General features: G+C 36.8%; 1 protein-coding gene across 5 annotated transcripts in view; it reads left to right on the forward strand.

The window, feature by feature from the left end:
* Positions 1-24,175, forward strand: part of RAB11FIP2 (RAB11 family interacting protein 2) — a 57,296-nt gene that overhangs the window by 19,139 nt on the left and 13,982 nt on the right. For 2 of the 5 annotated variants that reach the window (XM_077877475.1, XM_077877473.1), the window contains 3 exons: positions 13,705-13,750; positions 17,880-17,945; positions 19,693-24,094. In XM_077877475.1, the coding sequence (XP_077733601.1) occupies positions 13,705-13,750; positions 17,880-17,945; positions 19,693-19,920 (340 nt within the window). In that variant the 3' untranslated portion in view covers positions 19,921-24,094. Of the gene's footprint in view, positions 1-13,704; positions 13,751-15,593; positions 16,185-16,240; positions 17,517-17,879; positions 17,946-19,692; positions 24,095-24,175 lie in introns of those variants that run through there. The other 3 variants (XR_013367775.1, XM_077877474.1, XR_013367776.1) reach the window with 3 other exon arrangements.

Here is a 24,175-nt window from a genome sequence, read left to right on the forward strand (position 1 = left end):
CTTATATTTTTAAGGATAAATTAGTGCTCTTTGATTTAAGGTGTTAAATATAGTATTGATATATAACGTAATTGTATTATAAATATGAAAATGTAATATATAAACGTATATTGAATACAATGTATCACACATAGGTAAAAATGTATGTATTTTATGTATTTTAACCTTAGAAATTATAAGTTGGGGAGTGAATGTACAGTTATTTCAGTAAATAGCAAGAAAGCTTATTTTAAAAAATTGCAAGATGCATTTTGAAGGAATATTTTATAAATAACGACTATGTACTCTTGTATCTTCACTCACTATTTGGTAAGCTCTTTACTCACTACTTGGTAATTCTATCATTTCTTTTTTAGTTGGAGGCTTGGAGCTAGGTATACTCTATGCCTGGTAGGTTCCTGAGGAAGTATGTTTGCTCCTTTAGGCTACCAGGGAGCCAATTAGTGAGTGCCCTGCAGCGGCTCTGCCTTAAGTATAATGACCTCTTTGTTATGGATTCTGGAATGGGAATGGGGGTGTTCAGGTTAATCACATATTTTGTTGACTAGAGATATACAATATATTTTGTTTCATGCAGTTTTTTTCATTTTCAAAGAAATTAAATGCCCCAAATAAGTTAAAAACGGAAATCATACTGAACATAATTTAATATTTGTTTCAGAATATATATTTGATTACCTTCTTCCACTCAAAGATGTTACAATATAACATGAGAATGTAGATATAGTAATAGTAGAATATTCTAAAGGAAATACAGGATAGGTATGAAAAATTCAAATTTAGGATTCAGGTCTGGATTTGAGTCTTGAATAGCTAGATGTATGACCTTATTTAACCTTTCTAAGCCTCATTTTTTTCAACTGAGAATGGGATAACAACCTTGGCAACCTTGGTGTTACAGAAGAGATTAAATAGTGTTGTGCATAGAGTGCTGAGGGTAGTTTGCCACAGGGTGAGCCTGGAAATGGTAGCTCTCATTATGATCTTATTGGACAGCACCTACAGAACATGCAATAATTGCTTTAAATAAGTTAAATGAAATTATTTCCAAGTAATAATGTATTCTCAACTTAAATCTTAAAATAGAATTTAGGAGCTCATGTTTCTTGCTGACCAGTAGAGGATGTGTACATTTGGCAGAAAGCAATAAACTTGATAGTTTTTCTATTTTCTTTCAAGATGTATGTTCAGTAATAATCTTTGATAAAATAAACTAAACCACATTGAGTTTAAGGAAAATATTCCCTGTATTAAGTAGAAAATATGTTTTATTGCTTTACAAGGGAAAGGTATTATAATCAATATTGCTATAAAATTCTGTGTTCGGAAATTCTTGCATAGCACTGGTAAGGACAGCGCAGGGTAGACAGCTAAGCTTTGGCTTTACCTTAAATCATGGTGAATATTTTCTAAACTCATGTAGCTGAGCTTAGATTAAATTGTTAAAGAAGGCAGTTCAAACTGTTATTATAAGAAGGATAAATGCTGCTTATGGAAAACCCTTGAGAACATTCCAGAGTCCTCTTTGGAAAAAGGGCCTGTCCCTACCTTAGGAAATTCACACAGACCCTAGTGTATCCCTTCTAAGCAAGATGTGAAGGTGGGCTCTTTCATTTCTTTAAGGGAGAGTGTCTTCTTTTCTCTCTGATTTTCACCAAGAATGTAAGATTCTGCTAGAGGAGTCTCTGAACTCAAGGTTCTCTAATATGCCTGAAATAATATTAATTGCATCTTTGATGTTCTGTCGTTCCAGTTTTAAAAAATATTCCTTATTTAAGAGAAGATATAACCAAAATTTAAATGTAAGATATTTTTGTACTGCCATCAGTTTATTTTATGGAATAATAAGGACAGGTAGGGTCTTATAATGTCACTTTTTTGTGCCTTTTGTCTTTCGACTGTGAGGAGACAGTATGTATTAGGGCGACATGCTAAAAAAAGATGTCCGTTTTAGAACTTGATAATAGGGGATGGACATTACTCTCCTGTCTTGTGTAAGAATTCTGTTAATATTGTGAAACAAAGATGCATCAGGCAACATCTCTTTCGATCAAAGGCAGGTAGATACAAAATATGTAACTGATTGCCCTGATGGGTGACTAACTGCTCAGAGAACTAAAAATGCCAGGTGATTAAATAGGTAAGGTCAGGCAGTCTAGGTGTCATGGAAAAGGTACAATTGGCCCAATCTCAAAGGATGGATCTATGGAGAGAGGAAAGGGCTTTTATGAATGGAGATTAAAATGAGACCAGGCAGTGCATTAAAAATGAGTGTTTTAAGTGGCTATCAGGACCCAGCCTACCTGAAATTGTTAGGGTCGGAGGTAGTAGTGGAAATGGGACCTTGTTAATGGGAACTTAGCATGCCAGAATGAAGCATTTGCACCTAATTCTATAATAAGTATAAAGATATTTGGGCCTATGAGTGATGCGACGGAAAACCAATTTTGGGAACACCCAGAGAACAGTGACCTGGCTAATGCATATATAATATGGGCCTGAATAGGAAGAAACACTCACAGAATGAGTGAGAAAGATGCCAGTGAGAGCTTCTTTCTAAGTGTGAGTGTTAGATTCAGAATAAAAACTGTGTGCAGTGAAAAGTAATTTTATTTATATAGCTTGTAGGAACAGGACAATGGGGAAGTTACTGTGGCAGCAGAAATTTTCAAATATTACAAGGTACACTGTAAAAAAAAAAAATCATTGGATGCCTGTGTTTAAAATGTTAGGTTTTTTTTTTTTTTTTTAAACAAAGAACCATTCAGAAAAAGCTGGCTGAGGGATGCAGTATAATGTGCAATTTCCAATAAAATCACTATATTCATCTACTTTTGGAGGCACTACGGAGTGTATTTTTATGTAAAACAATATGTTGTTTTCCAGCAAAATTTTATAATTTCATAGCTCTGTGAAACCAGCTCTTGATCACCAAGAATAGATTTGAAGGCTAGGCATCTCAGCTGACGGTGTAGAGTGGCTAGAAATCTCCCAGTCATCCTAGTAGCTCTGCTTCCAAAGAGTATGCACGTCGGCACAGGAGTCTGGGGTTGTGTCACCTAATGGAGGGGCCTCCATAAATCTGACTGCCTATGAAGTCTCTCCTTGAAGGCTCAGCAGGGGAAGTAGATGCTTTCTGGCCTGGGGCCTCCTTGCAAGCTGGTCTTGAACATCCATGGCCTTCCCGGTGACCAAAGGGCACTAGAGGCTTCCTTTCCAGAACTTGACTTTGTCCCAGGTACAGAGCCAGCTTGGGGTGCTCTTGGCCCAGGGTGTTCTGGGCTCCCTGACTTCCTTTGCTAGGCCAGAGGGACCGAGGCCCAACCTGCCTGGCTTGTCCCTCACAGAGAAGTTCCCTGTGCCCAGATAATCCTCAGCCCTCAGCCTCTCCCAGGAAAAGGCTAATCACACAAGCCATATGTTTGGAAATTTGGGAATGTATTTAAAATAATTTTCATTTCTTCACCAGGAGAAAATGGTAAGTTAAACTGTAGTGAATATGAGATACTTGAAATACTCTTTAATTTCATAGATCTCTTTAAATCCTCAAGTTTTAGGACTTCTTCGATGACATATTCATTACTATTCATGATTGAAAAGCAGCTTGCTCTGAATTTGCTGTCCAGGATCTCTGGTGTCATTGACCACAGTTTTTAATTGTCTTGCCTATGAGATCTCATGAAAGACATCCTGTGAGAATATTAATGAGTAAATTACAGTTAATCCCCATAGACATTTATGCATTAGGTTTTGTTTTGCCATTCAGGTATTCAGTGAGTGTGCCCAGTCCCAGGAGAGATAATGTAGTATTTTAATCTATAATATCATTAATTTGATTTGGTGCTGATTTTTTTTTCTTTTCCTAAAAAGAAGGAAAAAGCAATATTGAGTTGTACCTTGTCTCTTAAGCCCTTTTGCACATGTAATAAAACTGAAATATGCTACAGGTTGTGTTAGTGGTATCTCTTTTTGGACACTTTATTGTTTAGAGCTTTTATAAAGAATATCATTAAAGAACATTTCTTTAAACTCCTTTAACATAGAGCTTTTGTGGAATACATGTTTTCAGGATTTACCAGAAAAATCTCAAATTAATCTGTATTGTGGTCAAACACCTAAACTAGTAGACCTGGTTGGTAAACTGGATAAACTGGCTAGTTGAATTGATTTTATTGCGGGTCACCAATTTCAATTCATAGTAGCAGTTTTAAGTATCAGAATAATTCTTTCTGTCTTAAAAAGAACTGAAAAATATTCCATTAATATACCATCAGGTCTAGATATAATTAATCTTTGTTACTCAGAAAAATGATTTCTTTTCTTTGAGGACTTGATATCTTCTTGTTAAAACTTATGTTGACCTACCATCGTTTTATTCAGTCAACTACTAGCTCAGTTCTTAGAAATTTTCATTAAGCACTGACTATTGATCTATTCGATATAGATTTGTTAAGCATCTGCCATGCTCTAGATACTGGGTCAGATGCCAGGATTGAAAAGATTACTGAAATATCATTCTTTTATTCAAGTAATTTATAGCAGAAGGGGCAGGGAATCCAGGAATTAAGATAGATGCACAAAAGGCAAATTTTTTAAAAAATGTTTTTTTTTTTGTTTGTTTTTGTTTTTGTTTTACAGCAGTTTAGGTTACAGCAAAATTGGAAAGGAAAAAGTTCCAGTATGTGTCCTACCCCCACACATGGATAGCCTCTGCCACTAGAATGGTACATTTATTACAATTGATGGACTTAGGATGACACATCATAATTATGCAAAGTCCCTAGTTTATATTAGGGTTGACTCTTGGTGTTGTATATTCTGTGGGTTTGGTGGACAGATGTTTAGTGACGTGTATCTACCTTTACACAATCATATAAAATATTTCAGTTCCCTAAAAGTCCCTTGTGCTCTGACTATTGACCGCTACCTTCCCCCAAACCCTGAAAACCACTTATCTTTTTACTATTTCCATAGTTTGTGCCTTTTCCAGAATGTCCTATAGTTAGGAACTTACAGTTAGTAGCCCTCCTTTTCAGATTGGCTTCTTTCACTTAGTAATGTGTACCTAAAGTTCCTCCATGTTTTATCATGGCTTGATAACTCATTTCTTCTTTAGCACTGAGTAGTATTCCATTGTTTGTATGTACTGTAGGTTATTTATCCATTCACCTACTGAAGAGCATTTTGGTTACTTCCAGGCTTTGACAATTATGAATAAAGCTTCTGTGTGCAGGTTTTGTGTGGACTTTTGGATAAATACCACGGAGTGTAATTGTAATTGTGCATGGATTGAATTGTAAGAGTATGTTTAGTGGGTTGGCTGGCCAGTTGGTTAAGCACCTGGCCTTTGGTTTTGGCTCAGGTCATGATCTCAGGGTCATGAGATTACAGCATGGAGTCTGCATAAGATTCTCTCCCTCTGTCCTTCCCTCTTTGAGCTCTCTCTCTCTCTCTCTCTCTCACTCTCAAATCTTAAAAAAGAAAAAAAAAAACCCCGAATATATTTAGTTTTGTAAGAAACCACAAACTTCCAAAGTGACTATACCATTTTTCACTTCCACCAGCAATAAATGAGAGTTCTTGGTGCTTCAAATCTTCATTGGCATTTGGTGTTGTCAGTGATCTGGATTTTGGCCATTCCAATATCTCGTTGTTATTTTAATTTACACTTCCCCAATGTATGATGTATGGTCATATATTTATTGTCATCTGTCACTTCTTTTGTGAAGTTGTCTCTTGAGATTTGGGGCCTATTTTTCCATGGGGTCGCTTGTTTTCTTATTGTTGAGTTTTAAGAGTTCTTTGTATATTTTGGATAATAATCCTTTATCAGATGTCTTTGCAAATATTGTCTCCCGGCCTGTGGCTTATCTTTTCATTCTCTTAATGCCTTTCACAGAGCAGAAACTTTTAATGAGGTTCAGCTTATCAGTTTGTTCTTTCATGGATCATGCCCTTGGTTTTGTACCTAAAAAGGTATTTACCATATCCAAGGTCCTCTGGATTTCCTCCTATGTTATCTTCTAGGAGTTTCACAGTTTTATGTCTTACATTTAGGCCTGTGACCAATCTTGAGTTAACTTTTATAAAGGATATAAGGTCCTGTGTGTAGGTTTACTTACCTTATATTTGAATAACACTTTGTCATAAACATTTCAAATTCATTTCTTTTAACCTTCTTTCAATCCTAATTTTTTGAAGTAGGTGGCATGTCTTATTTCTTTATTAAAAATATGAAATTTAGAGCAAGTTGGTTGTACCTGGGTACTAGGTGATGGGCAGTAAGTTTGGAAAGATCATTTGAGCCCAATCCAATAGGTTTTGAAAGCCAGGCTAAGAAATTTGTTATTCAGGAGGAAGTTGAAGGCCACAAGTGTTTTGACAGGTGAGTAACAAGGTTAGATTTGAGCTTTAGTGTGTCCTACCCAGCCATGTTGCTTAGGCTGTATTGGACAAAGAAGGACTGGCCGAGACTGGTAAGAGGCTGTTCGCAATAGCCTGAGCTGGAGGGATATGGTCTTGTGATCAGAAAGGTAGCAGTGACCTTGAGTAGCAAGGAAAAAAGAGAGATTCATGTTCAGAAGCTGAATGGGGAGAATCTGGCAGCTTACTTATGAGGCAGTAGCTTTCAAGCCGAAGGCTGGAGTCCAGGGCATTCCTGAGGCTTCACCTTGGGTGACCAGGAAACTTGGTTATGCCAGAAATTGGAAAATCAGACAGAACTGATACAAAAGTCAAGATGATGATTGGTTTGGGACATGTTAACCTTGAGGTACAGGTAAGATATCCAATCCAGGACTTTAAACAGACATTTGTAAAGGTGGTATTCAAAGGACAATACAGCTGTAGTGGAAGATAAAAGACTGAGCAGTCACACCAGCAGTCACACTGTATTGTGGTGGCAGGGGCACTGGAGGGAGAATGTGAAATCACCAGGGTAGAGTACAAAGAGGTCTGAAAGCAGAACCTTAAGAAATATCCAGTGTCTCTCTCATAGGAGTGAGAAGAGTAAGATGACAAGGAAAAGGAGTAATTGGAAACATAGAAAATCTCGGCTACTAGGTATCTCAAAAGAGAGTCTTTTTTTTTTTTTTTAAATTTTTATTTATTTGTGATAGTCACAGAGAGAGAGAGAGAATGAGGCAGAGACACAGGCAGAGGGAGAAGCAGGCTCCATGCACCGGGAGCCCGATGTGGGATTCGATCCCGGGCCAAAGGCAGGCACCAAACCGCTGCGCCACCCAGGGATCCCTCAAAAGAGAGTCTTAAAAAGAAAGAACAAGTCATTGGTATCAGATGGAGCTGAGGGGTTAAAGAGAATGAGGCTGTTGCCTTTGGTAAAAATAGTTTGTTGGTGACCTTTGTAAAAGCAGCAGTGAGTACTGGTGATGGGGGATGTGTTTCAGATTACAGGAGGTGAGTGAGTAACAGAGTCAGCAGGGGTTCCTCAGGAAGGACTAGAAATTGGCAAGATAAAAATGGGGCAGTTGTAGGAGGGGTAAGAGGCAGTGAACATGCTCTAGTGGGAGAGGTGAGTAAACACAATAAATGAGGGAACAGTTGGGCTGGTAGTGGGTCCAAAAAGCAGGTGAAAAGTGGGGGAATCAGAAGATGAAATTGATCAGATGGGATTTTTGATTGAATGGATCTGACCGAGAGTAGCCGTATCCCACTCTTCCTTTGGAACTATATCTAGAGAAATTCTGTTTGGGATGTAAGGTAGTATATAAATATGAGGTGGTATTATTCAAATTCAAGTCACTTTAAGCCATTACGCTATTTCCAAACTGCAAGAGCAATCAGTCTTTAATAATGTAATTCTGAATTGAAAATCATTTGAACATAAAGTACTCTAGCTCTATGAATGTGAAAAGTGTTGTTAAATGAAGGCCAGGAACTTTTTTTGTGGCCAGCATGTAAATGTGAATTATCATTTACAAAGTAGAAGACGGTGTATATTCTTGGAAGAAAGAAAGGAGTGTTAAAATAAGTAGTGATAGAGCAAAAGCCAGAAAATGAAAGGCAAAGGGAAGTGTAGATAATTCATATGAATAATTGTGGGATATTGTTTTTCTTTGGCTCTCTTCTTTCTTCTTTCTTTTTAACAGATAAATAGGATAAACCTTTGTCGTTAACCACTTTATATTATGAAGTTAATAGTTTATGGCATTTATTGTATATTCTTGTATCAGTTATAGCATCCCAGCAGGAAACAAATGACACACTCAAAACAGATAATTGAAGAACGTTTAGTGAGAGACCATTTCCAGAGGGATGCCTGGGGTTAAGGATGGCGCAGAGGGAAGGTATTGCACCAGGAGCCAGCAGTGTCTGGAAGGGACTGCTGTATTAGGTGTGAAGGGACAGCTGTAGCTCATCTGTGGCTGTTTATAGACTAGTGCTTAAACCTGTAGCACAGCAGGGAGGGCCTGCGGCAGCAGTGACATGAACTGGGAGTGGGGACGATAAATACCCTACCTCCCCTTCCTTCTATCCCCTGTCTCTTGCAGGTGCCTCCCAGGGCCAGAGAGTAAACGGAAGCCACTGGGCAAAGCAGCCCAGATGAAGCACTCTGCAGACATCAGCCTCCTAGGGCGCAGGGAGGGGCCTGTGGAACAGAACAGTGGGCTTGGTTATTTCCAAACCTCTTGCTTTTCAGCCTGTGTTCTACCTCTTTAAGATTGCCTTGGACTTCTCTTAATCACTTCTGATTGGGAGAAACCTCAGGAAATTGTCCTGGACTGCTGAAGCAAACCCTCTCTGAGCTCACAGCACAGCTGAAGAGTTCAGAACACGTTGGAGGGTGGGGGGAAGAAGCACAGTTCCTGGCTAAAGAGCTTGGACTGTGGAGTTTGGCTGCCTTTCCTTGAATCTTGACCCTGCCACTTAATAACTGTGTTACCTTGAGTAAGCTGCTTAACCTCTCTGTGCATCTTTCCCCTTCTGTAAATGGAAGTAAAAACAGCACGTTACAAGAATTAAGTAAGTTAACATGTAGAGTGCTCTGAAAGGTGCCTGGTACCACAGCTAAAGTCAATAAAATATCATTTGCTATAAGGCATACTATCATTATTATTTGTAATGATAAAGAATTATACACTTTCTTCACTGTAAGTGGGGTATTTTTTTCTTTTGCTTTTTTCAGATTCATTGCAAAGTTTTATGTTATGTTGTCGTCTTCTCCCAACTACATTCGTCACCAAAGTGAAGGCCTGGGTCTCTAGTGCCTACTCTCACAGTTAAACAGGGAAATCAATAGGATGGTATGATTTGAAAATGATCTTAGAAGTTCTTCTGTGATAGTTTGAAGTTATACTTACTTCCCATACACAATAAGAAATTGAATGTTGTTTGAGAAAGTTACTCCTCTACTACCCACCCTCTTCCTTCTTTTTCCCCTTCCAGCCAGGTGGGGCTGGAAATCCACCTCCTGGATTTTGCAAATAACTTGAATTCACTTCTTGAATACAAAAATGGATCAAGGTGTAGGCCAGAAATGTATTTAGCTTCATAATTTCAGCAATGATGGGGTTTGGAAAGAGATATTATGGAAGATGAAATAATACTTGTTTTTAAATGCCTCCAGAAGAGCTTCAAGCATTGTTACATGACTTCTTACTGAAAGATTTAAGGTCCTAGAGTCAGGAATTTACAGTTTGCATTGTCTTACTCTCAGTTAATCAGATTTAATAGATCTTTGTTCTTCTGTGGGTTTTTTTTTTCTTGACAAGCACTTTATACATTTTTAATTCTCAACAGTCTCTACTCTTAGATATTCTTGTTCCAAAAGAATGTATTTGTTAGAGAAAAGGAAGGGTGAAGAAGAAAATGATTGCTGCCAAGTGCTTGAATGATTCGGAGGTTGTAAAGATTATTTGGCCTTTCTGGCCTATCTGTGGAAGACTGGTCCAAAGCAGATATGTTAGGACAGTTTCAAGTCCTCCCCAGTTATTTCTTTACTCAGTATTTATTTTAATTTCAAAATAAATTAATAAATGATGTTATGTAAGAGATAACTAATGATTCCTTGAAATATATTTGAGTGGTATTCACTTCAAACTTATAAATTAGAGTTTACTTGGAAAAAAATTCTTGAAAATTTGTTGTAAATATGTTGTAAAAAATCAGCTTCTTCCTACAAACTTTAGAATGTTAAGGTAAAATACCTTAGCTTAAGATATTTTTGAAAGTAGGAACTTAAAATATTTTCATCCGTTTAAAGTTTGCTTTAAAGTTCTCTGTCACCCCCAAACTCTTTCAGTTTTGATTTCTCAAACTAATTTTTTTTTAATCATGAAGTTAAAGTTTATATATAGACTTTTTCAGTAGGAGCATGTCCAAGTTTATCTTACACCTGATTAAAAACACCATTTCCCTTAACCTGTCAACAACTTAGTTGAGCAGTCAGACTGTATTATTCGATATCTTGTCTGACAGGAGGACAGCAGTCCAAAGAGAAAGATAACACAAATTGGTGCCACACTTCGATAAATAGAGACATTTTATTTTTTCACCAAGCTAATTCAATCCAGTTCAGTTAACTCTTTTTCCCCCCTTCAGGACAGATCAAAAAAGGCAGCCATGAATGACTGACTGTGTCCTGTGTTTGACACGTCAGTGTGTGAAAATAAAGCCGACCACAAGGGAGGGGCTGTGCCTTTAGATTGCAGACAATGCCCTGAGCAAGAGCCCTCTCTCTGCTCTGCTCTGTGCTCTGCTGGCAGTGATAATGGGGGAGCTGGGGCTTGCCGCGCACGACACCCTTTCCCCTTCCAGTGTGCAACCTTTGTGGTTTCAGCATTCTTGAGACTTTGCAGACATTTTTCAGGCTGTCACTGAGCTGTTCTTTATTTCCAGAGGCTAAAGCTACTGGATGTTACATATTGGTAGTTTTGTGATTTTGGTAAACTGTGTCCTTGGCGTCTGTTTTCTAAAAATTTCATTATGATAAATATAACGCTGGCATTTCTGTTTGTCAGGTCACTAATTTCTTCCTGAGACGTAGAATGATATTTACACAGTCATCATATTGTTGATGATACTCATCCAGTGATCATTACTGTCAATTGTTAATGGGTATGGGTTATGCTACCAGACATGAATTGTCTAAATAGCATTTGTAAAAGAAGATTAAGTTGGTCAGAAACTTGCCCACTGCTCTGAGGGATCGGGTCCAAGAGTCCCATCTTTTGCATCAAGTTTTGCATCAAGAGCCTTTAAGGGCTGCTTCCCACCCATGACCTCATGTTCTAGTCTCTTCGGTGTCCTACAATGGCCCTGCTGTCTCGAAGCCCCAGGCCACGTGTCTATTTGCAGAGCCCTCCTTCTCTGCCAAACCTACCCTTCATGTAATTTTAAATCCTACTTTTTCCTTGACTTTGGCCATCCTTAGCTAACTGCTGTGATGGGACATTGCCTTCTTCCATGTGATCTAAAAATTAGACTCTTGAGTATGCTCTCCTCCTTCCAGGGGTGCAGCTCTGCATGTGCACCTCAGAATGAGATGGTATTTTATTTTCTGAGTAATCCATGTGTCCTGTCTGTTCAGGGCTTCAGCAGTGCAGCCAGGGCTCACTAAGACCTGTGTGCAGAGAGCAGGCCAAGGGGCTGTGTGTCACAGGTAGGAGGGCAGATTCTAGAGCCAGACACCTTCCCCCCACCTCTTCCTGACCGTATGGCCACACTCAAGCTACCAAACCTCTCTGTGACTTGTTTCCTTACTCTGAAAATGAAAAATCCTACCTACCTTATGGGTGATCAAGATTAAATGGGTTAATTTTGGTAAAGTGCTCAGAATAGTATCTGGCACAGTCTAAGTGCTATGTAAATGTTTCTTAAATAAAATAATTTACTGAACATGTTCTGTTAGTCACTGTGCTAAATGTTTTACATGTTGTTGACTCATTTCATCTTATAGTAGTCTCATAGGCAGGGAGTGTTGCCATCCCCATTTGACAGATGACACAAAGTTAAGTGACTTGCTCAGGGTCATACAGCAATATTAGGGCAGAGTCTGGATTTGAATTCACGCCCGTTGGCCCTGGGGGCCTGTGAGTCACTTTTCTCCTTGAACCACTGTGGTTGGTGTACTGCAGACCTGAGTATAAATCATGTTGTCATTTGGATGGAGAGACATGCAGCAGGATGTTCCTTCTTGACTGTTAGAAAACAATGGGCCAGGAGATGATAGCCAGGAGAGGTTAGGCCCTGGGGATTAACCTGATGATGACTGCCTTGGACTGGAAATCAAGGAGGACAGGGACCACATATGTTAGCAGCTGCTTCAATGGCACTCCAGGCCTAGGTGTGCCATGTGATCATGGCTTTCTGGATTTTATTTTTGTTAATTTATTTTAAGCCGCTCTTTTGTCAGGCTCCTGAGAGCTGGTACACTGACTCTAGCCTGGAACCATACAGGACACCATAAAGACCGTGAATGAGGAAATGGGTCAGCTGCATCAGCCTGCTGATGGGGTGTTCATCTGTGGGTGTTTAAAACATGTTTTCATCTCCTCTTCTGTGTCACCCAGCTCTCCTGAAATAATTTATCCACAGAGTTCTAGCTAGTAAAAGTCAGCAGTCAGTTCAGAACGCTCATACTACAAATCTTAGTCATAACAAATGAAATATTGGACACGTGGGGCATTCTCTTGTGCAGGTACATGAACGTGTGTGTGGTTTTACAGCTTGGGACAGGTACCTGTAGGAGTAGAGATTGTTGAGCTGTTACAGTTGGTGTTTGGACTTTGCAGCCATACCGTCAAACATCATAAAAGTGAATTTTTTTCAAAAGATTCAATTATTAGGCTGAAAAAGCACAGATAATGAGAAAACTGTCCATTTTACAGTTAAAGTCTTTTTTGGAGGGGAGGGGGACAAAAAGGTTCCTAGGACAGTAATGCTTTGTCGAGGCTCTAATGTCCAGTACTCTTAAGTGCCAGGTAAAAGTTAAACTTGAATGGCAATGATGAAATATTTACTCATCAGATGACTTTGAAGTTTAGCCTCTTTTTGGTTGCAGTCCCTTCCTAATGGACATGTTTCAAAGAAGGAAACGATTATAGCATTCGGCTGTGATGTTCTCTGACTCTCTGCATGGAAGAAATCCATTGTATTTTAGACCATTTGGATATTTAAATCTTTGGAGACCACTTTCTTAGAAATCACATTAATGGCAGCAATAGTTCATACAACTCTGAATTCATTCTCATTGATAGGATTGTGTTTAAAAGTTAATTTTTCTAATACCTGTATACTTTTTTTTTTTAAAAAAAAAGATTGCTTTAACTGGTATTCTGCAGGCTTTCCAACTTAAATTTATTGGATTCTCCACAGTCTATATATCTGAAGGGTCTAAGGTGAGTGAGTGCATGTATATAATGTGATAAAATTCAGTTCTGTAAACTATCTTGCAGGGTAAAATCACTTACATTTAAAGATCTTCAGAAACCCTGTATTTAGAGGTACAGTTCTTCAGTTCTGATAATAACCGGAGGGCTTTCCTTTAGAGTTTAAAATTGTAGATGCTTTAGAAGGTTGAGTGAGTATTGTTTTTCTCCTGCATCCTGGATTAAGTTTCATTCATCCATGTGATTTAGGACTTTAAAAGTTGTGTTGGTTAGAAAGGTTCTGTTTTTATGTTTCCTCAACCACGTGGACCGTGCGATACACTTTTAACATTTGTGTCTGTCCTTTGTTCCTTAGTTTTCATATGAATCCAACAAGCAATGAGGACCTCAGGAAAATCCCGGTAAGTTGCCGAGGGGCTAGTGCATTTCAGAAAAGAAGCCACAAGCTAGCCTTCCTTCTGGCATACATTTTTAAAAAGACCTTCATCATGAATCCCCGAGTTACCTTTGGATTGTAGTTTAATGTGGTAGTGTGGGGGAGAAAGAAAAGCAAAATTCCAACTTTGTCTCTATATACGATAGGGTGTGCAACTCTATAATCTATAGAAATTCAAGCAAATATTATAGTTCTAATTAAAGCCAATTTAGAATCCACATATTTTGTTTACAGACTTTTAAAATTAATGTGAAAGTTGTGTGTCAAGGTCAACATTATAGTTATGAAATAAGAGCATGTGGAGAAAATGAACCTTTTTTGTTGTTGTTGTTGTGGCAAAAATCAAAGAATAAAACTGCCTTGTTAACATCCAACAATGGGAAAAGCATCCTGGCAAGAGATCTAGTTAACCAGGAAAGGCTTTGAAAGAGCCTTTAGGACACTTACCTTCTTAGTCAGAACAAAACCAAATATATTAACAGACTTGGAAGCGACCAACTGCATTAACTCACAGATTTTGCAAGGACTATTCAGATATCTCAACTTCATTTTATTATTATTTGAAGTCCAGGTTTGATTGTTCAGAGTTCCACTGCGTCCACAGTCAATTCTAAATGCATCAAACCTAGAGAGTACGTTACTTTACAAAAATATGGGCACATGTTCTTGGTAGAAAACTGACTTCTCACTGAATAACAGAAATAGAGCCTTTATTCCAAGAGGCTGGTGGTTGCTGTTTGAACCATCTGTCCCTAAAGTGTGTGTGATCCAGATGTAGAATAAGAATCTTTTAAAGCAATAACATATCAATTTTTCTATGATGTGATAGAAATGCCTAGAAGTCACTGTGGTGTGGTGTATAAACCTTTCTAAATGTAGTTATTTGTACTTAAAATTGTAGAAAACATTATAGAAGCAGAGGACTTTGTACTGCGTTTTTGCTGTTTTATGTAAATGATTTATAAGTTTTGATGTTTCATAAATACTCAAGTCTTTAGAATATGGCAGTCTGGCGAGAAATGTCAGAATATATGAAGTCAGCCTTTGATCAGATAGTAAAATGAATTCTATCAGGCGGTTACTTAATCTCAAACAAAATGCAACATCAAAAAATCGATCTAATGTGCAGCCATTGTTTATGAAGTCACCTTAATTACAATTTCTCTGTGCTTGTAAATGTACTTTTCCCAATCTTGTAATTTATTGCTGTAAAAGCATCCTTAGAATTCTTTAAAGAAATAAAATGTGAAAATTGTTTTAGTTAAGGGATTTAAAGGTGATAAAAGAATCCTTGATGTGTGATTATTTTTCTCTGGAATACTAACTATTCTAAATGACAGTGAAAGGATTACTAGGTGTTGTTAATTTACTGCAGGATACAATTAAGAGGAGAAAGCTCATCCCTTCTACAGAGCGTTACTGAGGAAAAGTATTTGAGCAATTTTTATGTTGAAGATTATAAGATGTTTGAAGTAATTTACATTAAGTTCTCCAATAATAGCCATCCACCAAGTTATTTTTTTCCCCTTCTGGACGTAGTATTTTGTAATTAAGTTTGTATGTCTTACATGCTAATGCCAACACCTGTCTGTGAAAGCACAGTGTTTAAACAGGAGCAGTAGCCAGTTGAAAGGGCAGTGCGAGCTCTTTAAGGCCTAATTAAGAACTGAAAGGGAGATGAAGGCAGTAGGACAAAAGATGTGAAAGTAGCTGAGATGATATTCCCAGAGCAAAGTTCCTCATTAGAACAATAATGAGATGATCAGAGAATGCCAAGCCTTCATCTTATCTCTCTCTCTCTCCTCTAGCTGCCTTGGATGTCAGTTAGTACCCCACCAAGATTTGGTTACCAGGACAACCTGTCTTTAAATCTCCAGTTATTTTGAATCCTGATAATTTGCTTTTGTTGAAATTTAAATATCGCAAAAAATATACATTTCCTAGTTTAAAAGGCTAGGCTATGTGTGAAGTAAAAATAGATCACTAGTGATTCTCTGAAGTCTTCTGTACAACTCTGTTCTTGAAAATTAGGAAACTTCATGTAATAATTCTAACCAATCTCTCACCTACTCCCTATTTTCTGATATCTGTGTATGGCAATTTTTAGCCGAGGTTCGGTCTGGAATGACAAAGGATTGGTTGTGAAAGGAGAAGAGAGAAAACAAATTTACATTGAAATTCAAGACATCTTAAAAACACATGTGCTATCTGTGCAGAGTGCCAGGGGAGTAAATACCGAGTCCTCCGGAGTCCCACTGTAGGTCATTTGAGTCTCTACCAGTTTGGAGGTTTCTCAGTTTCAGAAGTTCTTCCAAGAACAGTATTAGAAGTATCTTTTGGAAAAAGAAGTGATTTTTGTATTTGCTTGAGAGTTTTCTTCTTCAAGCAAAATAATTTTTGTGACCAGAAAATTTAATTAATTTAAATAGGTTTAAATTATTATTAATTTAAATAGGTTAAATTAAATAGGTTTAATTTCCTATTCTATGGATTAATATTAATCTTTATTAGTTTATTGGGAACTATATCAACAGAAGGGGTGGTACATATGTACATATGTATTGAGTATGTCAGTCAGTTGGAGAATCTTACGCCTAAAATTAGAAGGATTAAATAATTGCTTTTCAAATATGAGATAAAATCTGGAACTAAGCACAAAACTGTTTTTAATTATTTTATATTCTTTTCCAGAATATAGTTTATAGTACATGTGTTTCTAAGATGTTTTCCTGCCTAGAAACTTGATGCAGAAATTTGGGGGAAAATTTTCACATAAAAGGACAAATGGAAAATGTACTGGAAAGGTCAGAAATGTATTTCCAGGAAATCTGTCTGTATATAAGTATTACATGGTTGTGAAGGGAAATATAAGCCAAATAATGGCTTCTCTACTCTAGATTATGGCTTTAAAGCATTGAACAGTATCCTGGGATGATAATGAATTATTTTGAGAGATTAAATTGTTAGATTGATTCGTATCATAGCAATAATGTAAACTGCATATGTCAGAATAAGAATTTTTCCACACGTCTTTCATCCTCATTGTCTTTACAGCAATGAATGGTTTTTTTTTTTTAAAAAAGCTTCAATCACATTATCTTCAATTCAGATTAGTACTGGTGTGTTGTTAAATATAACAATATAAATTATTTGCTAACTGTATCATCATTTAATTAATTTGGAGAAATCAGTTTATATATGTGTAATTTGATTAAGATTAGAGAGAGTTAGTGTTACTATGTTAAACCAAGAAAACACATAAAACAGTCAACTAGTCAGTAATGAAGCCCATTTAGTTCGATTTCATTAACCACTGCAATTCACACAAGAACACCTATTTTTCCGTACACATTTTATTAGATAAATGAAATCGTATTAGTTGGATGTTATTACTTTTCTAAAATGCAGTTCAGAAAAAAAATTACTTTGTAGACCAGGAAATTTTAGAGTTGAAAGGAACCGTGGAGAACATCTCATTTATCAGATAAGGGAAGTGAGGCCTGGACCGGTATCTGTCTCAAATCTATGCAGAATTACTTAGGTTACAGTAAGAAAGTTTAGCTGATTTTTAATAAATTTTAAAAATGTACTTACCTCAATACTGTGTCTTATCTTTTCTACAGAAATCTGCTTAATATAATAAATGTTTAATAAGAATGTGGCTAGGAAATTGTAAGTTTTATATCTCTAAACTGCTCATGACCAATTAAATAAATTAGTAAATACGTGAATTGTGTGTGCGTGTGTATGTGTGTGTGTATACTCTTACTATTATGAAAGATTGAAAGAGAAGAAAATGTAAACCAACACTTGTGTCCAGAGTTGTGATAAAGCAATATTCTTAAATGCTTTTGAGGGACAAAGATAATACAGCTGCTAAAGTTGCATCTGTTCCCAGTTTCTAATACTAAAATGAGTTGTTTTAAATATAATCATATAGAATGTAAGCTCACTTTCCATTGGCATCCCCTCTCTTCATCCTGTTAATCTGGTGGAGGCTTTTATTAACTTGTCTTTAATGTTTCAGTAGCTTGACAACGACTCTCAGCCCCTCCAAATGATCCTACTTACTGCTGCCATTTTACTTTTCCTAGAACTTCACCCCAGTCCCATCCTGCCCCTGTTTAGAAACCATCAGTGGCTTCCTATTTCCTGTTGCAGTAAGTCTGAAAGTCCTTTAACAATAGCCTCCAGTATCCTTGAGGGTCTGTTGAAACCTCCCATCTCAGCCTCCCCAGACCATGCCCTGAACCTTGCTCTCCAGCCACCATTCTGCCCTGATCACCTGCTCCTGACTCCACTGTGCCTTCAACCCTCTTTCCTCCTTTAAACAAGCAGAGCCCACTGCTTGGGATGCCCGTCAGCCACTTCTCGGCAGAGTCCCTGAAGACCTGGCGTGAGCTCTATCTTCTTTATAGAACATGAGAGATTCCATGGGATTGGGGCAATTATCAGTCCTGAATTTTTCCCTTTGTTCTAGGGAAGGGAATGACTTTGGGAACGTAAACATCAAATTGATATCTGTACTTCAGGTGTTTCTCTGGATGGCAAAGTCAAGGCACCTGTAAAAAGTGACACTTTGGCTTTCCCCGCTGAGCACTAGATGCATGTCAAATAAGTAAATCCTGAAAATGCATAAAGACAAATGTAATCTGATGAAAAAGAGAGAGAGAAAGGCCTTTCTGCATTCACCTCCTAGTCCCTGTTCTCCATCCTCCATGAAATAGATTACCTACAATTATTCCTTAAGAGCAAGACCGATTTCCTCAGTGTTAGGGTTTATTTTCCTTAAAGCCAGATGCAAAAGTTTTGAAAGAAAGTGATAAAAACCATTTCTAAGTTGTTGAGTTTTAAGGATAGAACTATGTATAAAAAGGCATAAAGGTTGCTCCTTAATATTTGTGTGTTCTATCTCATATAATGAAAACTCTAAATCCTATACACCGTGGATGATGTTCCAGTGCTGTTTTGATTAAATTTCTGACAGATATTTTTTCTTTTAATATTAGACTGATTTGTAATAAAAATGAATTGCTTTAATGTCTTTTTCCATTTAGTTTATTATTATTTTTGTGTAAGAAAGGATATTCATCGATAGAATAAGCTTATTAGCAAAATAAGTAGATAAGTGAAAGGAGAGAATGCAGATATACTAATCCTGAGTTTACTTAACATGATTGTAGGTGAATTCTGAGTTTCTTAATGACCAGGGCAAAAAGGGAAATAAGTTATATAGGTATTAGCACTTAGGAGGAGGAATTAGACTGGTTACTCAGGGGAGAAAAAGCTTTGTTTGCCTCTAAATTATAACAGAAGCTACTCCCATGGGGCTTCTTACAAGGCTGCTCATTGATTTAATCCTGAATGCTTTGAACATATCATAGTAAAGTGGAGAAGCACACTTGACACCACTGCTTCTTGGAATCATCTTCAGTCAAAAGCCAGAGTCATAACATTAAACCATAGTCCATCAGCAGCAGTTCCATGAAGGCTAAGCCATTGTCCAAATGTATAGTTCTCAGTAGCTTCCTAGAGTTTTTCCAAGTGTAGACTCTTAGAGATCTTTAGTCTTTACCTCTTTTAATTATATGTGTTACATAACAGTTTATCTCTTCACTTAGTCCTAAATGATATAGTCAATTTCATATATGAGGACATTGTCCACAATGTAAAACATGGTTCTAGAAGGATTTAGAATTACAGTCAAGGCTATGGTGCACCTGCCCTAGTTCTTGCCTCAGGACTGGCCAGCCATGGTGTGAACTGTTGTCTTGGTTCTAGGCAAGGGCACAGAAGAAGCTTGATCATAATTTGAAAAATCAAAAGTTGAAGTTCAAAATCATTCTTAACTTGCCCCCCACTGCCATGTTCTGTCTCCTAAAATGACCCATCTTTCTCCTGCTCCAGGACAGCAACCCTTTTGATGCCACTGCAGGGTACCGTGGTCTGACCTATGAGGAGGTCCTACAGGAGCTCGTGAAGCACAAGGAGCTCCTCAGGAGGAAAGACACGCACATCCGGGAACTCGAGGACTACATCGACAATCTCCTCGTCAGGGTCATGGAGGAAACACCCAGTATCCTCAGAGTGCCATACGAACCATCCAGGAAGGCTGGCAAGTTCGCCAACAGTTAATAAGCCAGTTGTACGACATGTGTGATGAGGGGCAAAAAGGAAAGAAGAAAGAGCAAAAGAAAGCAGAAAATCTTGGCACTGCAAGAAACTACATTATCAGGCTTCATTACATACTCCACTCCATTGCAAAAAGTTATTTTACCTGTAAATATTAGCAGGGACCATCAAGAGTGACCTCTGAAGTGAGCTAAACAATTTAAACATTTAAAGTGAAAACAGGCAAGATTCCCAATGAATAAGCAGTTCTTTAGGATTCACTTAGGTGATGGCACTGGGCTACTAACCTGCCGTAGGCCTAGGGACAGCTTCAGAAGGATGTGACTTATTATTCCTCAGGAATAGAGCTCATAAAGCAGAATTGATGCTGTAGCTGGTTTCTCAGAAGTCCGTTTGTAGACATAATTAGCTGCAGGAATACCGTTCAGTATAACACTAAAAAAAAAAAAAAAGTTCATATTTTATATGCATATATATGTACATGAATGTATGTTCATGTATCTTTGTATATAAAATACATGCATATACCTCATAGATACATGTGTTTTTAGAACATTTAAAAACAACTGATTGCCTCTAAAATTAGGATACCAGTTTCTTAATTTGAAAATCTATGTGTGCTCTATCGATGCAGAACAAATCATCATTGCTACTAGCACAGTTTGTTATAGGGAAGCTGCTTCAGATCACTCTTGACTTGGCAAATCTTCGTTTCAAAATGAGCTGCTCCTATATATTATTCCAGCATCAGATGTTTGCTCTTTTTCTCAAAGGAATGATCCAAAGGGTTTTGGGGTTTTTTTTTTTTTTTTTTCAAAGCATGACATGTTATAGGAAACTTGACTAGTGTCACAAGAGTACGAATTTCTTGAGTGAATTTTTTATCTTAACACTTGAATTCTGTGTAAGTAGAAGAGGAGCTAATATAGTCTGTTTTGTTGAGATTCTGAATGCCCTTAAATCCCTAGCAAAGAAAATATTAGGAAGTTAGATCTGAAAGTAATTCTAAGGGAAAAAAAGTAGGTGATCGTCTGATGCCTGATAACCCAAAGCAATGGGCAAATTTTAGGAATGAAGAATTCGGCTTGGTTTCAAGTTACATAAATAATAGAACAGATGGTTGCATTTGGGTCTTGAACCAAAATAAGAGCCATTGAAGGAGGAGTGAATTCTTGGAACAGAACTTCACTCGCATGGCACTATCTACTATTCTTCGGCCACCCTTAAGAATTGGTTAATTACAAAATTATATGTACACTCTTTTTATAAAATCCACACCCCCAAAATATCAGGCACTTGCGTGAATTATCTTGATATATTTGTACTGAATTAGCCTGGAATGTAAAGTGAAAACAATGGTACGAAAATATTACTAATCATCTATTTTTTCCCTTAAAAATCTAAAATACTTACTATGAAACACTGAATCCATGTCTCTGGTTTTAAATGGAAAAATTCACCTGTATATGGAGACATGTATTCTCCAGGCTTTTAATGAACTGCATTTTTGTCTAATATTTTTCTCCACAAAGACTTTATTGAAAATTCAGTACAAAGCAGAATAGTTTTGCTCATTTTAATATTTTGAATCAGATAATACTTGGCCAAGTGTATATTCATGAGCTAAAATTGCTCGTTTGTATTTTCTGAGTTTCTTTAGTTTTCCTATGAGAGCATACATTTTGAAATTCTGAGAACTTTTCCTAAATACAAAAAATTGAATAATTTTTTTAAATGAAGTGGAGAAGGAAAAATATCTTTTACCAACTTTTTTTTTCCATTTATAAATTTCTGTAGTAAACCTCAAAATCTGGTTTAGAATGCTATTTTCTCATTTGAGGTCTTAGTAATTATTATTTTCTAACAGGGTGCCATTTTTAGTTAATATGTTATTAAATATTACAAAATTCTTAGCACTTTTTTTCTGTTGGTATAACTGAAACTCTTCTTAGACTTTTTAAAATACTAATATCCATGCATTTTCAGTATTATGACAGATTATCTGGAGATATTTTAATATGCTTCGGCCAAATTTGTTCTTTATAAAATGAACCAAGATGTCAGTTTTATATTGGGGATATGTTTTATGTAAATAGAATTCGTTATAAAGTATTGTTCAAATACTACTATTCTTTTTATGAGGAAATTCATTTCTAAGGAGAGGCTCCACACCAGGATGAGACTGTTAAGGATTAGATTTATCAGACGTGAATGATTTGGTTATAACTGAATCAATATTTTTATCTTTCAATCTGAGACAAGAATTGTACTGAAATCTGAATCTGCACTTGTCACTGCCTGAAAATGTTCTGCAACGTTTATGAACTTCCGCTCGTGACCTAGAGTCAAACGTATTACATGTTTTCATAATTGGTCCACATAAAACACTCAAACCAAAAAGTAAAAATGAATTCTCAAGTACACATGTCTGTGTTTCCTGTATTTGGACAAAAGTGCAAACAGAGTAATTTTAGTTTCTTGCATTATAGGGGGAAAAAAGCCAAAAAAATCACCTTCAGTTAATTTCTCCAAAATGTAACTTTCAGATATTCTAATGGCATATTTTGTTAGTAGTTTAGAAATAGAAATAAAAGACATGCACTCATTAAATAATGCACACAGCACAGTAGACTTAAAACATTTTGCTTTTAGGCTTAAAAAAATGCATGCTGAAGAATATTCCCATTGTAAGAGAATTTTTTTAAATCGCAGAATCAATATTTATCCTGAACCTATCTTAAGCTAACCTATCTCTGTTACTGATTAAAGTATTTCTGCTATTATTTTCAAAACAGTATTGTTTTACAACCATTTCCCCTTCCAGTTCTAAAATTTGGCTTTGAGAGTATTGAATATACTGTCCTACCACTTAGGCTTCGAGTTTCATTTACCAAATACCAGGGTTATATCTTAGAATTGTATATAAAGTGACTTGTCACCCATTCATGAAAAATGTTTGAGTATTGCTTTTTGCTGCTATATTGTGCATTGAACCTAGTTTTGCCATCCTCCCATGAATGTAGTATTATCCTTAGATTAGGCATAACTACATCTATTGCTTTTGGCAGTAAATGAAGATTTTGTTGTAATTTTCCAGCTGTGAAAATGTTGCCTTGTATTTAAAAGGATTTCATGAATGGAAACCTAAGTAAAACTCAGCTCATTAGTGACAGACTTGCTTTCCTCACATCCTCCCTTCACCTACTCCTCCACCCTCACAACCCCTCCACCACCACCTACCACCCCCACAAGGGTGCTTATTCTTGAGCAAAGAGAATCTTAAAAACAAAAACAAAAAAAAAAAACCTGCTGTCTTTAATGTATCTAGTAATTGTTACACTAGAGCTTTTATTTTCCTCTGTAGCCTTTTAGGAGAAGCAAACTACTTTGGATTTGTAATTCAAGCAGAAACTTTTTGATGTCCATGTACTCATACGTCTTATAGATATGGTAGGTGTTGTGTGTGCGCGCGCACGTGCGTGCGTGTATGTATGTGTGTGTGTGTAAGTGAAGTATAAAGCATGCTCATTCACTCGATCCTTTTGAAGTAAGAGGTAAAGGACCACAGTGCCGCTGGTTCATGGAGATGTAAGGGTCTGTCAGCACACATCGAAAGCCCCCGTTTTCACAGATTTATAACTTTAATAATCCAGATGCAATCATTGGAAGTATTTAATATGCAATAGGTAGCACCTTAACTAATTAATCTGCATATGAAGGGTTTTCTGATGTATTTAATAAGAAGTGTAGAAGCTTTCAAGCATTAAACTAGAGTTGACATTTTATTTCATTTATTTTCTGTGTCGAAAATTTCCACTCTTAAAATGGAATGGAAGTCTGTAAAAAATGATACATTGGACCTATTAATCTTTGAAGCTTCCAGGTGGTTTGTATTTTGAGGTACAAAAAAAAAAAATGCTGCAGATCTAGAAGTGTATATATATTTAGCAGGTACTTGAAAGATAATAAGCATTATTTATAACTGAAGAGTATTACATCCTATTAAGTAAAATGCTCTGGTAACTTGTATACATTCTTGCAGGTACGAACCCAAAAGTCTGTAAGCATTGCATAATGTGACGGTTGTATAATTTATGTAATCTGATGCATGAATCAGAATTTTTATATAATATATAACTATCAATTTATTATAGTTGATTAAAGTGTTTAATCTTAATTCAGTTGTCAGTGATTTCTTGTTGCAGATAAGACTGCACGATGCATGCATTTGTACATGAGTCCTGCTTGTCTTTGAAAA

This window comes from Canis aureus, chromosome 29 (assembly GCF_053574225.1).
Source record: "Canis aureus isolate CA01 chromosome 29, VMU_Caureus_v.1.0, whole genome shotgun sequence".
NCBI lineage: Eukaryota > Metazoa > Chordata > Mammalia > Carnivora > Canidae > Canis > Canis aureus.